Raw genomic sequence first — 17850 nt, 5'->3', positions numbered from 1 at the left:
ACTGGTGAGGCCGCACCTCGAGTACTGTGTTCAGTTTTGGGCCCCTCACTATAGGAAAGACATTGAGGTGCTGGAACGTGTCCAGAGAAGGGCAACCAAGTTGGTGAGGGGCCTGGAGCATAAGTCTTATGAGGAGCGGCTGAGGGAGCTGGGGCTGTTTAGCCTGAAGAAAAGGAGGCTGAGGGGAGACCTTATTGCTCTCTACAACTACCTGAAGGGGGGTTGTAGTGAGGTGGGTGCTGGTCTCTTCTGTCAGGTGGCTGGTGATAGGATGAGAGGAAATGGCCTCAAGTTGTGGCAAGGGGGGTTTAGGTTGGATAGTAGGAAAAATTTCTTTGCTGAGAGGGTTGTCAGACATTGGAATAGGCTGCCCAGGGAAGTGGTTGAGTCACCATCCCTGGAGGTATCCAAAAAGCGCGTAGACAAGGCACTCCAGAACATGGTTTAGGGGGCATGGATGATGGTTGGACTCGATGATCTTGAAGGTCTTTTCCAACCTAAATGATTCTATGATTCCATGATATCACTGTGGTGGTTTTTAGGACAGGAATGTAGATGTTAAGATCTGGTCTGTGTAAGAAAAAAGGCTGGTTATGGTTATTCCATAATAGCTGTTGCCGTTTTTTAAAAATTACTCAAAAAAGAGAAGAGTAGTTATCCATAATAAAATCATTTAGAACATGATTCTCATAGGTAATTGTAATGATATAGTGACCTTTTTCCAATGTAGGTACAGCCTTTTCTGCCGTGGATGATGACAACTTGAAAATTTGTTGTTTTAAGAAGCACAAGTGCTTTCACTTGAATGGTGTGTTGATAGTTGCAAACCTTTCTAATTATGAGCATGTGTCTTTTATGCTGAAGGGAATTGAAGTTTAGCTGTAATTGATCAGCTGAGACAGTGTTAGTACTTTAACACAAAGGTATTCTGGTTAGGTGCTGCAAATGACATGGTTTAATGTGTGTATGTATGTGTGTTGATATATAGTTTTCTTTTTAAAAAGCACTCTGAATTGCTCATACTGACATTGTTTTACTTGAGGTTTTTTTTTCTTTAGTTTACAATGGTACCGGCATCCTACTGAAGAAGATCTAAGGCTTCTTGCAGGGAAACAAAGAGGCAAGAGCAAAAAAGATAGGTAAAAACTTGTTTTAAGTTTTTGGTGTTTTTCTTGTTTGTTGTTTTTTTAATCCATATAACAACTTTATGGCAAACTTTTGGGTTTTGTGAGTCTAAAATTTCTTGCATATTATTGCCCTGCTTGCTTTGATTACCATAGCTCTGTACTGAACTGCGTTCTTTTGGTTTAACAGAGAGCTTAACATGCCCAAATTGTACAGAACTGGGTAATTCCCAGCCTCCAAAAGTGGTCTGTGACATTGCTAATTTGATGGCAAGAATTTTCTTAATGAATCTATTCATTTAGAGGAAGACTGAGAATAAGAAATCTTATGTACGATTGAAGCTCTTCTTCTTGAATCAAGGTGAGAAAGATTTGAGTATATTAGTTGAACACAGGATTACTGTGAGCCACCACTCTTATGCAGCTGTGAAAAAGGTAAATGTGCTCCTAGGATACATTAGGTGAGGTATTTCCAGTAAAGAGAGAGGGAAGTGTTAATCCTGTTGCACAAGCCCACTGATGTAGAACTTTATCTGGATTACTGTGTACAATTCTGATCACTCATGTTCAAGAAAAATTAATTCAGACTCAAACAGGTGAAGAGAAGGACTGCTAGGATGATCCAGGAAACAGAAAACCTATCTTACAAGAGGAGGCTAAAAGAGCTTGCCTTGCTTAACCTAGCAAAAAGAGTCCGAGAAGGATAGGATAGCTGTCTGTCAACTTAAGCTGGAAACAGATCTTCAGTCATGAAGCTCTGGAACAGCCTCACCAGAAGTGTAACTGGGGCAAGAACCAAGACTGAGCTTCAGGTGGTGGAGCTTGCTATGTTTATGCAAGATTTCTGAATTGGCTATGTTTAAAACAAATACCCGGTGACTTGCTTTTTGGTGACATAGGTGGTTTCCTTTGTGTTTGGGGGTTTTTGTTTGTTTGTTTGTGGTTTTTTATTTCAATATAAACTGCTCTCTTAAAATTCTTAATATCTAACTTCTGTGTTAATTCATAAACTGCACATATAACCTGTTCATCATAAAATCAAAGCATTTTTTTTTCAATTTCTTACTTAAGCTATGTGGGTAGCAACCTTATTTGCCAAATGTTGGGCTAAAAAATTAAGCCTTTTCTTTAATATATAATGCTTCAATATTGCACGTCACAATATTCTTTAATATTCAGAAAATCATTTTATCCAAGTTTTCTGTAACAAATTGAAGCAAAATAGTTAATAGTATTACAATTTATAACCGTGCATTTAACCAGTGATATTTATTCATATTTAAAATAACTTCAGTTGCATAACTATAACTTTAAGTTACATGTTTCACCAATATGAACCTTAAACAGGAAACCACAATTGCATTGCCAAATAATCATTGCACTTTACACCAAATGCCTTTCCTCAACCGTGGCAATCTTCTGCCATCCAAAGCATGCATATTCTCACTTTCACCAGGGTAATCATATGCTCTCTGCTGTGTGGAAGTATGGCATGTTAATGCATACTTACATATGAGCTTAAATTTTGTAATCTTGGAAAAATTTACTGTGAGGCTTGGTAGAAAACTGTATCACAGTTCACCTATTTGCATTAAGTCCTTTTTCACTTGTTAAACTTCTGCATGTAATGTTTCAAATGTGGTGCTACGTTTTCATGTCTACGCAGTCAAATTCTGTTGGTGTAATTTAATTATTATGATTGGTGTATTTATCATAGTACATTAATATCTAACCAGTTTTAATACGTGTATGTAGTTGTTTGTAATAAGGTAAATTTTATTGACAGATGGATATGAAACTTCAGAGGGAATCAGGATGGTAATGTGGAGACTTAAATGCTGCTTTCTTTACTTTGCTATTGTAACAATAGGATGTATAATAACCTTCATTTTCAGTCAGTGGATATACCTCTGTTCTCCGAAGAAGCTGCTTGTCAGGGCAGGCTCAAGACAAGAGACAGAGACATAAGATTCAAAGGCTCTTGCAGGCAGTAGCTCAGAGAGGCTGAGCTCTGCCTGCTAGCCAGTTTTATTAGTTCTCCTGATAACACAACAATGGCAGCTGAAGACTTAATATTTGCAGAAGATCATCTCATTTGAACGGATGCCTATGTAACCCTGATGCTATCTATCTCCCCCCTTCACCCAGGGTGTGCCCCCACATCCTCTAGCGGACCAAACTTAGCAGGATAACGGGTGCCCAGGAACCTCTGGGCCATGACCCACCCAATCAATCAAATACTGCAGGGTACCCCAGGGTATCCTGGAATCCAAAATAGCCCAGACACGATATTCCCTCTGGCCCTGCACCATAACTGGAGATGGAGGTAGAGGTTGCCACTGGAAGGGATCTGGGTGAACAGGTTTTAACAGGGAGATGTGAACAATGGGTGAATATTGAGAGCGCATAGAAGGTGCAGACAAAATGCAACCAGATTTTATACAGGCCCAGGTAACGGTGGTCCAACTTAGAAGAAGGATGCACAGAACAAACATGTTCACCAGACAACCAAACATAGTCCCCAACCACAAAGCCCGGCGCTGGTCACCGATGACTATCTGCATGGTCTTTGTAAGCAGCCTTTGCTTTTCCCAGCTGCTCTTGAAGAAACAAATGCGTATACTGCAACCGCTCAAGGGAGTCCTCAGGAGAAAATCCCTGGACAGCCACTGGAGTAGCTGTGTAGTCACAGGGATGAAAACTGTACTGTGCATAAAAAGGGGTCTGCTGCGTGGAAGAGTGGACACTGCTGTTATGTGCAAATTCTGCCAACGGTAACAGAGAGACTCGGTCATCTTGATGTTAATTAATATAAGTGGAGATACTGCTCCAGGATCTGTTTTACCTGCTCCATCTGACCATTAGACTGTGGGTGATAAAGGGTGGAAAGATGGAGTTGGGCCCTCAGCAGGCCCATAAGCTGCCTCAAGAACTGGGCAGTAAACTGGGCCCCTTCATCCATCACCACGCTATCTGGCAGACCATGACAGTGAAGCAAATAGCTGCAAAACCAAGTGTGCAGTCTGAGGGGCCGTGCGCAGCATCTTTAGTGGAACAAAAATAGCTACCTTTGTAAACAAGTCCACCACCACAAGCACCGCTCGCTGTATGCCCCTGAGACACAGGCAAGTCCACAATAAAATCCATTGAAATAATTTGCCATGGCCACTCAGGAGTTTGTAAGGGTTGTAATAGTTCCCGTAGCCTCTACATCAGTCTCTTGGCCCTGGCATGGTCATCGTGAGCCTGAACGTAGCTTGCAACATCAGCATGCACCATAGGCCACCAGTAGCTCTGTGCGACTTGATGCAGTCTTCTGATGACCACCGTGCCCCGCTGTCAGTGTGTCATGACAGCGCTGAAGGACCTTGTGTGCGCAGCGGGTCGGCAGGGATATACAGCCACTCATCGTGATACAGACAACCATCCTTCTCCTGCAGATTCTGTGAAGTATCCCCTGCCCAAAACTGCATGGCCAAAGGATCACCAGCCATCACCCGATGCACAGAACCAAGGTATTGGCTGGCACAGCCACAAAAAAAAATTTCAGAGGGAAAAAATGACAGGGGAGCAGATCTGCCTCAGCATCTCCTGCTGAGGCTTCCTGACGTAACAGGGCATCTGCCCTGCCATTCTGTTTACCCAGCCTGTAGGTGACAGTAAATGGAAACTGAGAGCGAAAAGTTGCCCAACAAGCCAACTGGGAGAGAGGCACTTCAGATTCCTAAAATATTCTGGATTTCGATGGTCAGTCAGAACCAAAGGGGGCTCAGCAGGACCCACAAGAAGGTGCCTCCATTCAGCACACGCCTCCCCGATGGCCAATGACTCTTCATCCCAGGCATCGTAATTCCGCTCTGTGGCAGTCAACTGGCAGGAGAAATAGACACAAGGATGAAGCTGTCCATCCAGTGAACCACGCTGAGAAAGTACTGCCCTGATGGCATGGGCAGAAGCATCTGCCTCCAACACAAAAGGATGACTGGTATCCGTGTGGGCCAAAACCGGGACCGTCGTAAATGCCTGCTTCAAGTCATCAAAGACCCCCTGAACCTCATGCGTCCACTGAAAAGGGACACCCTTATGAGCCAGTGCTGTGAGCGGAGCAACCTTTTGAGCAAAATTCCAAGTAAAACACTGATAAAAATTAGCAAAGCACAAAAAGCACTGCACACCACACACTGTCAAGGGAGACTGCCAACAAAGAAAAGCATCAATCTTTTTCATGTCCACGCTCACACCCTCAGAGGCAATTGAGTAACCCAGGAAGTCTATATGCTGTTGGAGGAAGGCATGCTTCTCCAGCTTTGCCTAAAGGCAGTGACGCCAAAAGCGGGAGAGAACCTCTCGAACATGAACAACATGTTCCTCCCACATCCTCGAGTAAACTAAAATGTCATGCAGATGTGCAATGACATAATTGTCCAACAAGTCACAGAAAACATTGTTGACATGCCCCTGCTACCTTTCAGGGCTTTTACACAGGCCAAAAGCTATCACACTATACTCAAAATGGCCATACGTGTGAACAAAGGCCGTTTTCCACTCGTTGCCTTGATGAACACAAAAAAGATTATAAGCCACTTAAGTAAACCGGCATGCCCTCTGTAAATGCTCCAACAACTCAGGAATGAGGGGCAAGGGGTACTGGGTTCTTGATGGCAATATCATTCAATCCCTGATACTCCACACGTGGCCTCAAGCTTCCATCCTTCTTTACAAAAATTATAGTGGCACCAAGGGAGGGAAGTGGAGTATTGAATAAAAACCCAGTCTAAACCATCCTCAGTATAAGCCTTCAAGGCCACCATCTCTGGCTGTGACAGAGGGTAGATATGGCCCGAAGGGAGAGGAGCGTCTGGGAACAGCTCGATGGAACAATCGTACACCCGATGGGGGGTGGTGGGGGTGATGGTTAAGGTCTCTGCTCGCTTTTGCTCAAAAACGTCCAAAAAGTCCCTACATTCTGGCGGCAGCGCCCCCAAAAGGCCAGCAGGTGGTTCGGGGGACTTGGCGCTGCCGGCACAGGACACCCGGCGGGCACTAGGGCCTGCTCGGAACCCTGGCCAGCAGCGCCACCGGCGCCGGGAGAGAGCGCTGTACCCCGCCGGCTGCGGCGGGAGGCAGCAGTACCTCCCGCACTTCACCCACAGGAAGGTAAATTCGTCTCTGTGCCCAACCGTCCACCGGATCGTGCCGGACTAACCAAGGCGTGCCCAGGATGATTGGATAAAAGGGGCATAGAGGGGACAGAAAAAGAAACAAACTCCCAACATCCTGGGGCGACGGAGAGCTGCAAGAGCGGGGTCTGCCACTCAGTGGGACCACCGCCGGCGGGTTTCCCGTCAGTAGCAAAAATAGGGCAAGGGACAGATAGGCGCTCTATTGGCGCACGAGCATTTTTTACAGACTCTGCAGAAACCATATTCCTACAAGAGCCAGAGTCCACCAGGGCCTCAGCAGCGACCGCTCTGCCGTCTGGGAGCGGAAGCGAGACCGACACCGTGAGGAGCGGGGCACCTGGGCTCGCCCCATCTACACCGGTGGCGACCTCCCTTCTCGCGCTGGCCGGAGCTGTTTCTCGACCCCACGATACCGGGCGCTGAAAGGGACAATTCGGAAAACGGTGGAAAATCCCAACTGTTCCCAAAGGTAGCCAAATCAACCGTCTCCTCGGCAGAGTCCTCAGCAGGGGGAGAGGGGGACTGGGCAAACCCTGCCCCGATTTGCAATGGGTTCCACCCCGCCGCGAGCAGCAGGGCGGAGGCGGGCAGGGCGGACTCGGGGAGGAGCCACCGCGTTCCGAGCTCCCGTCCCGGCCACACGGGCCCCACCCCCGGCACCGCCAGCATGGCGTCTGCCTCCCCGCCAAGCAGGGGGGGAAGTCGGGAGGGAGCGGGGGCCCGAAACCGGAGCAGAACCAGGCAAGCGCAAAAGCTGCTCCGCTTCAGAAGCACGTTTAGTGGCAACCTGCAAAATCTTCCGGCGCCGGTCTTCGGGCTACCTCTATACGAACATCGCCGGCCAGGCCATGAATATAGAGGGGTAACAAAAGGTCACCCCACCCACCCCCCCACCCCCAATTCAGCTCCGACGACATGCGCAGGAAATCTGCGGTGTATTCTGCTACACTCTGCCCCCTCTGGCGCAGACTGAGCAGGGGGTTAAAAAACCGGAACGGAACAAAAGAAAGCTGGCCTTCGCGCGATCACCGGGAAAAGCATTATCCCAATTGGAAAACATAATCTAACTTCATATTCTATATTCTAAGACGTACTTTTGTTTGTACCGTATTTCAAAGACTATTTAGTAGAACTAAAAAAAGGCCAACAATGATGACTAGAAGTAAGGCTTCCACATAAGGAGGAGTAGGCTAAGATTTACTAGTCTAGGAACTGATTGAGGGACGGTTTTGCTAGAGGTATGTATCCACTTTGCAAGAAGGTGGATAGGGAGTAATAAACTTGCTGCCATGTTATACAAGGAGAGGCTGAATCAAATTAGAGTAGGTTTAAGCACTTTTTAATTTGGGAGACAACTTGTGGAACTTGCTGCTACAAGATACCTTGAAGGTCAACAGATTTCAGGCTGGTTCAGAAAGGTATTCAACAAATTCATGTCACTTATTAAAAATGATGGTTTCAGAGGTTGCAGTCCCTGGTTCAGGTTATCCCCAAGTTGCTTAATGCTGGAAGCCAGGAAGGGTTTAGCAGTGCAAGGATCAACCTTTGCTTGCCTTATTCTTTCCCTTTGTATAAGCAAGTAGCCACCTAGTATGATAGGAGTAAATGGATCTTTGTGTGATACTTTATGAAGCTTCTGTACATTGCTGTCATGCTGTGCGGGAGTGGTTAAAACCTGGAACGCAGGTTTGAACCCTGCCTCTGCATCACGATGTACTTAACTTTCTCTGCCCAACTTAACTTTGCTTTGCCCAAAGAGAGCATGCTGGGTTATTACTTTTTAAATTGTATTAGTTTTCTAGGATTACTAATACAGTGATACATTTTGGGGGGCTTATTTTCATAAGCAGGATATGAACTGAAATAAGTATGGTATTTTTACATGTTTCCCTTTAGATTAGAAAACTATCTTAAATTTGTCTTTGCTTGATGGCTAGTAGGATAGATCTTTCTAGGATCTAGGTTAGTCCAGCTCTGGTGACATACTTGCTAAGCACCCTATTGTGACAAAAGGACCCAATGCTATTTTGAAAATTTGATATTTATTTTTTCCTAACAACTTTGGTTATCTTCTGAGATCGATTATTGCTTGTTATTTCCAGTGAATGATCAATAAATTAACACTCCCGAGTATGTCTTACTCATTCACTTACTTTCAATCCAAAGACTTTAACACTGCTGTCTTTTAGTCTACTGGCCTAGACCTCAACTGAAAAGTCTCAAATTAGCTTTGATTTTCTTCAGTGTATTTCTATGGCAGGGTGGATATGTTCTGCACTGTACCTGTAGTCAAACTGTTAAGGCTGGGGGAACCAGTTGGAACACCTGTCACAAAAATTCATAACTGGCCCGTGCCAACCGAGGAGAGAGGCTAGGACGCAAAGTATCGAATTATAAGGGTAAATATTCATGCGCATGAAGTGTCCCAGCCAAATTGGGGCACCCTGGATGTGGTTTTACACGGGGTTCTTATATCCTTCAAACGTTCAGGTACAACACGATTTGACTAATCACTAACACCCACATTACCGATTGCTAATCATAGGAAAACTTTGCAAAGCAACTATATTTCTGCAGCATTCTTGCTGCTTGTCTATTGATCCAGACGTCCCTGGAGTCAGTCTTGCTATAGTTACTTATCTATGATGCCAGACGACGTTGGGAGGGTTTCAAAGATGTGTCAGAGGGGCTAGGATGCTGGCGTTATCTTGGTTGTCCAGGGGTATCCTTTATCCTTCATGGACAGCTCTAAGCTTCCAAGAAGCAAAGTCCTTATTTCCAGGGCCAGGCTGTCCTTTAGTTTGTTTTACTTAAGCATGAACAATACCAAAGTCTCCAGTAAAATTCCGCTACCTCATTACGTCACAGTGTATAATGTGAACTAATATATATATTAACAAAGTTAATACACTTTCATACTATAAAGACTGATTGATATAATAGTTAGGAAAGTGAATTTTTCATAACATGCCCTATAGCTTCCTTCCTGTCTGAACAGTGAAGCTTCCTTTCAGAGGAAACCGGTGTGTTGGAGTAGATGGTGCCCGCCAGATCCTGTCCTAATACATACTCAGGACATAACACATAGATGACATTTAGACCTATATGTGTAACCACAGTAGTATTTCAGAGGCTTGCAAGGTAAAGCTAATAATTATTGACATACCTGGTTGTTTCTCAAGGTATGTGCTTATTTGAACTTGAATTAATGCTTTTACCTAGCTAGATGAAAATGTTTGTACGTGGGGGAAAAAATGGTCTGCATGCTACTTAAATCTGAAATGCTATTATATAATGAACAAGTTAGTTTTGTTGTATCTGTGTGTATTTTATTTATTTACTTTTTTTTAACAGAAAATATAATGGTCATATTGAAAACAAGCCCCTAACCATTCCAAAAGACATTGATCTTCATCTGGAAACAAAGTCTGTGACTGAAAGGGACGCTATAGGTAAGAATAAGTGGATGCAAACAACAACATATTATAACAAATATATCCTGATGTTGTTTTCTATCGAGTGTTTATTTGCAATAAATACTGGAATATCTTTTTTCAACAGATAATGAAAGAATAACAGTACAACTGATTATAAAGAAAGAAAGTGAGAAAGCAAAAATTAGGGCTAAATCTCTTTAGTTGTTCCATGGGTGACATCTTAATAGCAGTATTAGAAAGAAGGATGAGTATGTAAAATCCAGCATAAAGCACATCTATTGCTGCATTAAGCATCCCTAGCAATATGAGACAACACCAAAAGGATCACATCACTCAGTGTATCTGAAACAGACATAAAAATAGCTTTGTACAATAAAATGATAACTGGCAGATGTTGAAACACACTTTCTGCTCTTCTGAAATAGGAAATGTACTGTAGCACTGAAACCTAGTTCTTTTACCCCCACATCTGAAATTTTGAAGTAAAATATTTAGAAGCCAAAAGTAACGCTGCAGAAATACACAGCATTTGTTTTGAAAGTTAATAGGCTTTTTTTATAAATGGTAATTTTTGACTCTTTAAACATAACCAATTTTTCTGTTACATAGAAGTCATATATGGATATGTATACATGTGATACATATTTTCCTCCTAGCCACATTTTTATATGCATGCATTGTATGCATAAATATAGAAAGCAAGCAAGCAAGCAAGCGTCATGGTTTAACCCCAGCCAGCAACTAAGCACCACGCAGCCGCTCACTGACTTCCCCCCCACCCAGTGGGATGGGGGAGAAAATCGGGAAAAGAAGTAAAACTCGTGGGTTGAGATAAGAATGGTTTAATAGAACAGAAAAGAAGAAACTAATAATGATAACGCTAACACTAATAAAATGACAACAGTAGTAATAAAAGGATTGGAATGTACAAATGATGCACAGTGCAATTGCTCACCACCCACCCACCGATCGACGCCCAGTTAGTCCCCGAGCAGCAATCCCCCCGCCCCCACTCCCCCCAGTTTATATACTAGACGTGACGTCACATGGTATGGAATACCCCGTTAGCCACTTTGGGTCAGCTGCCCTGGCTGTGTCCTGTGCCAACTTCTTGTGTCCCTCCAGCATTCTCGCTGGCTGGGCATCAGAAGCTGAAAAATCCTTGACTTTAGTCTAAACACTACTTAGCAACAACTGAAAACATCAGTGTTATCAATATTCTTCTCATACTGAACTCAAAACATAGCACTGTACCAGCTACTAGGAAGACAGTTAACTCTATCCCAGCTGATCAACCAGGACAGCAAGCAAGCATAGTGCTGAGCAGGAGATGTTGCAGCTTAAATTATCCAGGACAGTGCTGAAAAGACCTGTAACAGAAATGCACAGCTTTTTAAAACTGGCATTGTAAGCAAAGCATTCACGATTTTCAATTAGTGTTATTTGCTTCAAGTAATAGCATTAATGGGTCTCCCCGAGAATAAAACAAGCATCAGTTTATAGATACTGATACAGTGTAGGGTTTAAGTATCTTTAAAAAGTTATATATGCAAATATATGTTAAATCTAATCAAATAGTTATTTCAAAATAAATATCAGACTTTCATTGAAATGCCTGAGTTCAACCAATTTCACGTTTTTGACATCAGATACCTTGTAGTCAAAAGACAAATGCTCAGTAATATTCTGTGACTTTTTAACCTCGTTGACATAGGAAGGTGTTTGAGAGGGTGTGGTGGGTTGACCTTGGCTAGCCACCAGGTGCCCACCAAGCTGCTCTATCGCTCCCCCTCCTCAGCTGGACAGGGGAGAGAAAAAATATAACGAAAGGCCTGTGGGTCGAGATAAGGACAGGGAGAGATTGCTCACCAATTACTGTCACGGGCAAAACCAGACACGACTTGGGGAAATTAATTTAATTTATTGCCAATCCCATCAGAGTAGGATAATGAAAAATAAAACCAAGTTTTCAACCATCTTCCCCCCACCCTTCCCTTCTTCCCAGACACAACTTCACTCCTGATTTCTCTACCTCCTCCCCCACAGCAGCACGGGGGACAGGGAATGGGGGTTGCGGTCAGTTCATCACATGTTGTCTCTGCTGCTCCTTCCTCCTCACACTCTTCCCCTGTTCCAGCATGGGGTCCCTCCCATGGGAGACAGTCTTCCACAAACTTCTCCAACATGGGTCCTTCCCACGGGCTGCAGTTCTTCACAAACTGCTCCAGCGTGGGTCCCCCACAGTGTCACAAGTCCTGCCAGCAAACCTGCTCCAGCACAGGCTCTCCACAGGGTCACAGCCTCCTTCGAGTGCATCCACCTGCTCTGCCCTGGGGTCCTCCACAGGCTGCAGGTGGATATCTGCTCCACCATGCACCTCCATGGGCTGCAGGGGGACAGCCTGCCTCACCATGGTCTTCACCATGGGCTGCAGGGGAATCTCTGCTCCAGCACCTGGAGCATCTCCTCCCCCTCCTTCTTCACTGACCTTGGTGTCTGCAGGGTTGTTTCTCTCACGTATTCTCACTCATCTCTCTTCCGGCTGCTGTTGCGCAGCAGTTTTTTCCCCTTCTTGAATATGTTATCACAGAGGTGCTACCGCCGTCGCTGATTGGCTTGGCTTTAGCCAGTGGCGGGTCCGTCTTGGAGCCAGGTGGCATTGGCTCTATCGGACATGGGGGAAGCTTCTAGCAGCTTCTCACAGAAGCCACTCCTGTAGCCCTCCCCCCCTGCTACTAAAACTTTGCCATGCAAACCCAATACAGAGGGGCAGTCTGCACTTCATTGTCAAGAATTGTTCTTTGCAATTCCTAGCATCTATGGGAGAAAGAAAAGCGCTCTCTTTTTAAATCACCCAACCTGCACGGAACACAGTATGTTCCCCAGAATGTTTAGGATGGCATTTACACAATGAGTTATTCCTATACAAGAGATGTTATCAAAATCTTGAAGAACAAACCATCAACGTTTTAAGTTTTGGGTTTTTTAAAGAAAAAGAGGAAGCAATTATATACAGTACATTAAATGATTGTCAATGAGCTTTTAATCTTAAACAGAGAATCAAAACTCTTACCTATAATTGTAGCTAGACTTCAGTGGATAACCATTTTTTATCTTGATTTTGAGATCTGAATTAGCCATGATTTTTTAAGTTAGCAGGTTAATGCACAAAAGCTGAGATGATAAAATAGTAAAATCTTGTAACCTTATAAATTACTGAGTGGTAATCCAGTATCAAGCAACAGAGGTGAAGAGTGAAGTTCAGGTTAATAGGAGAGGTTGCTGAGTGGAAAAATAAGCGGCTCTTAACTTTGATAATCTGGATCTAGATTGGATCTAGACCTCAATTATTTGAAAATAATTTTTAATTTTCATCCCTTTTTGCATATGTCGGTAATTGCCTTAAAATATCATTGTACTTTTAAGATTTGCAAACTTGTATTTTTCAGCATTGCATTATTTTCCTGAATATCAGTGGCTGGTGGATTTCACTGCTGCAGCTACAGTTGTGTATGTGGTGACTGAAGCCTACTGCAGTATCATGAAGCCCTCACAAGAAATGAATATCAGTGTAGTGTGGTGTCTGCTTGTCTTGGCCTTTGCAGTGTATCCTTTACTGTTTTTTTAAAATAATTCTATCTGTTCCAAATAGCTTACATCATTCTTCAATTCATAGAAATCTGTGTATTGTTGATTTGCAGAACAAATAAATATATATTTATCACTGCCTCTGCCTTAGTCTTTACTAGGAAGACTGGCCTTCAGGAATCCCAGGCCCAAGAGACCAGAAGGAAAGTCTGGAGCAAGGAGGATGTACCCTTGGTGGAAGAGGATCAGGTCAGGGAATACTTAAGCAAACTGGACATACATAATGGGCCCTGATGGGGTGCACCCATGACTGCTGAGGGAGCTGGCAGATGTCATTGCTAGGCCACTCTTGATTAGCTTTGATTGATCATGGCGGTTGGGAGAAGTGGCCAAAGACTGGAAGAAAGCAAATGTCACTCCTATCTTTGAGAAGGGCAAGAAGGAGGACCCAGGGAACTACAGGCCGGTAAGCCTCACCTTGATCTCTGGGAAGATGATGGAATAACTAATCCTGGAAACCATTTCCAGGCATATGAAGGACAAGAAAATCACCAGGAGTAGTCAGCCTGGCTTCACCAAGGGGAAGTCTTGCTTGACCAACCTGATAACCTTCTATGATGAAATGCCTGGCTTGGTAGATGAGGGGAGAGCAGTGGATATTGTCTACCTGGACTTCAGGAAGGCCTTTGACCCTGTCTCTCATAAGATCCTCATAGAGAAGCTGTTGATGTATGGGCTGGATGAGCAGACGGTGAGGTGGACTGAAAACTGGCTGAATGGCTGGCCCCAGAAGATGGCGATCAGTAGCAGTGCAAAGTCTAGTTGGAAGCCAGTGACTAGCAGTGTACCCCAGGAGTCAATACTGGATCCAGTCCTGTTCATCATCTTCATTAATGATCTGGATGATGGGGCAGAGCGTACCCCCAGCCAGTTTGCTGATGACACCAAACTGGGAGAAGTGGCTGATACACCAGAGGGTCATGCCGCCATCCAGAGGGACCTTGACAAGCTGGAGAACTGGGCTGACAGGAACCTCATGCATTTCAACAAGGGGAAGTGCCAAGTCCTGCACCTGAGGAGGGATAACCCCATGCACCAGTACACATGCTGGGGACTGCCCAGCTGGAAAGCAGCTTGGCAGAGAAGGACCTGGGGGTCCTGGTGGACACCAAGTTGAACATGAGCCAGCAATGTGCCCTTGCTGCAAAGAAGGCGAATGGTATCCTGGGCTGCATTAGACAAAGTGCTGCCAACATGTCAAGGGAGGTGATCCTTCCACTTTATTCAGCACTGCTGAGGCCACACCTGGAGTCCTGTGTCCAGTTCTGGGCTCCCCAGTACAAGAGAGGCCTGGACATACCGGAGAGAGTCCAGTGAAGGGCCACGAAGATGATGAAGGGTCTGGAGCATCTCTCTTATGAGGAAATGCTGAGAGAGCTGGGACTGTTTAGCCAAGAGAAGAGAAGGCTCAGGGGGGAAATCTCATCAATGTATACAAATACCTGAAGGGAGGGTGCAAAGAAGACAGAGCCAGGCTCTTTTCATTGGTGCCCAGTGACAGGACAAGAAGCAATGGGCACAAACTGAAACACAGGAGGTTCTGTCTGAACGTCAGGAAACACTGTTTTACTGTGAGGGTGACTGAGGGAAGTGAAGCAGAGCCTGTCCTTTCTAGAGCCTCTACACGATGACAGAGCTGCTCTATCAAGGCTTGCGTCTTCTCCCATATCTCACCCAGTAACGATCCCAGTTCCCGTGAATACTGTGACTCAAGCTGTTGTATTCACTCCATACACCACTGCAGAGCTTCCACAGCATCCTCTGCAGATGCACCTGCAGGGGCTTGGGGACCAGACATCTTCACCCAGTATTCCCAGTGGGGAAGTTCTCTCCAAGCTAGTTGTCAGGGCAGGCCCAAGACCAGAGACAAAAACATAGGATTCAAAGGTTCTAGCAGACAACAGCCAGAGACGCTGAGCTCTGCCTGCTAGCCGGTTTTATTAGCTCTCCTGATAACACACCAAGGGCAGCTGTAGACATAATATTTACAAAACATTGTCTTCTTTGTTTGGATAGCTGTGTAACCCTGACATCTTACTTTTTCCTTGTACCTGAAGTGAATTAGCAATGGCAAGACATTCTGACACGCTTCCTTTTCTCCTGTATATAATTGATATATGTATATATGCATGTAGATCTTCACACTATGTACATGGAAGCTTTGTAAGGTAAACAGAGAATCTGGGCATGAATGCTTACTTAGTCCTTGCTGAATCCAAAGGAATGGATTTTGATTAATTTTAGCAAGGGAAGAAACTTTGAAGTTTTTGCAATTGGGTGACAAGTTTATTGTGGTGTTTGATGCAAAATATAGTTCCAAAACTACTGTGAAATACTGGTTTTAAACTCACTTGTAAAAACCAAGAGTAAGCACATTTAATAATTGATTAGAGCTGCATGAAGCTGTTTCCTAGAGATCAGGACACACAGAACATCAGGAAACACTTTTTTACTGTGAGGGTGACTGAGCACTGGCACAGGTTAGTTGTGGCCAACAGGAGCAGGGAGGTGATTGTTCCCCCATACTCGGCACTGGTGAGGCTGCACCTCGAGTACTGTGTTCAGTTTTGGGCCCCTCACTACAGGAAAGACATTGAGGTGCTGGAACGTGTCCAGAGAAGGGCAACCAAGTTGGTGAGGGGCCTGGAGCATAAGTCTTATGAGGAGCGGCTGAGGGAGCTGGGGCTGTTTAGCCTGAAGAAAAGGAGGCTGAGGGGAGACCTTATTGCTCTCTACAACTACCTGAAGGGGGGTTGTAGTGAGGTGGGTGCTGGTCTCTTCTGTCAGGTGGCTGGTGATAGGATGAGAGGAAATGGCCTCAAGTTGTGGCAAGGGGGGTTTAGGTTGGATATTAGGAAAAATTTCTTTGCTGAGAGGGTTGTCAGACATTGGAATAGGCTGCCCAGGGAAGTGGTTGAGTCACCATCCCTGGAGGTATCCAAAAAGCGCGTAGACAAGTCACTCCAGAACATGGTTTAGTGGGCATGGATGATGGTTGGACTCGATGATCTTGAAGGTCTTTTCCAACCTAAATGATTCTATGATTCGATAGGTTGCCCAAGGAGGTTGTGGACTCTCCCTCCTTGGAGATACTCAAAAGCTGTCTGGAGATGGTCCTGGGCAACTGGCTCTAGGTGGCCCTGTTTGAGGAGGGGTGTTGGACCAGATGACCTCCAGAGGTCCCTTCCAACCTCAACCATTCTATGGGTCTATGATTTAATATTTGAAAAAAGGATTGTGTATGCTAGTGCCATTGTCAGATAATATATATGCTATACATGCTCTTTGGATATGCTGATATCAATGGCTTTTAAATATTAATACCAGACTATTTATGGAAAGCATCTTATGTATGTGAACAAAAAGTTAGTGCTCATCTGTAGTGGTTCTAAACTAATTTGGTTTTGCCCAGCTGGGCAATCAGGAAGCAATTTTTGTACCAGAAAGTATTTAAATGTTGGGAGAAGTGTGCAATTTAACTGCACACTTTTTGGTTTTGATATGTTTAATCTGATGCTTCCTTAGCTGAATAGTGCAATACTGTATACAATTATTTATTGCAAAGATGCATGCATGAATTCATATTTTTAGAAGAACTTCAAGATACTTATAATGAAGTTTATGTGAAAATAAAATGTGTAGACAGTTGTAGGTGCTGAGGCGGTACTATGTTTTCAAAGTTCTGTGAAAAGCTGAACTCCCCTCTGAAACTGAAGGAAACAAAGGCAGAGTATTTAGGAAACAAGCAATATCAAATCATAAAAAGAAGCAGCTGCGATGTACTGGAGAAAGCAATATCGGACATTGATGCTTGTGTAGTAATTAGCTGGTTTTCAGAGACCAATCCAGACTTACTCTTTGGAGAGGAAAGTTGCCTTTTAAAGATGTGAGAGGTGATGAAGCAATGTAATAAGGGCCTGGAAGAAAGTAGGTTATGGAGATGTGCGTTAGAAAATGAATTTGTGCAACTGCTCTGCTCCCTGAACAGCTAATAACCAGATAAAGTGCTAAGTTAGACTTAATATAGCACTTGAATATTCAAAATTGATTCCTCTGTGGAAATGCCTCTTCTTCCATAGAGATTCTTATTGTGATCTTTTTTTGGTTTTAGCACTAGCTAGTGATGTCACGTAAACTCCTTGAACTCTGGTTAGTTTTTACTGACAGTTCTGGATATGCTTAAAGCTTGTCTGTACTTGATAATTATTGAAGTGTGTGCTGCCTTTACAATAAGGACAGTAATACCTTTTCCACGTAACCTGAAGTATAAATGATATCTAGAATTTTCCTTTTAATGAGTAAGAACTTAGATGGAGGAGTTCACTTGCATTATGAAATAACCGACTGGCAGTAGCTTGCCTCCAGACCAATTATTTCTCCATTGACTCTTATCTGTCAGCAGACAGATCCACAATCCAAAAGGTGGTTTTTCTAACCTACCAGGTGGTGACAGGAAAA

The 17850-nt window shown here is 44.1% G+C and overlaps 2 protein-coding genes across 3 annotated transcripts in view; one reads left to right on the top strand and one right to left on the bottom strand.

Moving 5' to 3' along the window:
* LOC126035307 (uncharacterized) overlaps positions 1–17850 on the bottom strand; it is a 126720-nt gene that overhangs the window by 53243 nt on the left and 55627 nt on the right. The gene's annotated exons all lie outside the window — the stretch shown is intronic.
* Positions 1–17850, top strand: part of LOC126035550 (transmembrane protein 161B-like) — a 28913-nt gene that overhangs the window by 1590 nt on the left and 9473 nt on the right. Inside the window, exons 2-5 of the mRNA XM_049794191.1 lie at positions 1059–1139; positions 6534–6776; positions 9662–9759; positions 13194–13350. Of these exons, the coding sequence (XP_049650148.1) occupies positions 1059–1139; positions 6534–6776; positions 9662–9759; positions 13194–13350 (579 nt within the window). The remainder of the gene's footprint in view (positions 1–1058; positions 1140–6533; positions 6777–9661; positions 9760–13193; positions 13351–17850) is intronic.

This window comes from Accipiter gentilis, chromosome W (assembly GCF_929443795.1).
Source record: "Accipiter gentilis chromosome W, bAccGen1.1, whole genome shotgun sequence".
NCBI lineage: Eukaryota > Metazoa > Chordata > Aves > Accipitriformes > Accipitridae > Astur > Astur gentilis.
This window is presented reverse-complemented; position numbering and strand designations above follow the sequence as displayed.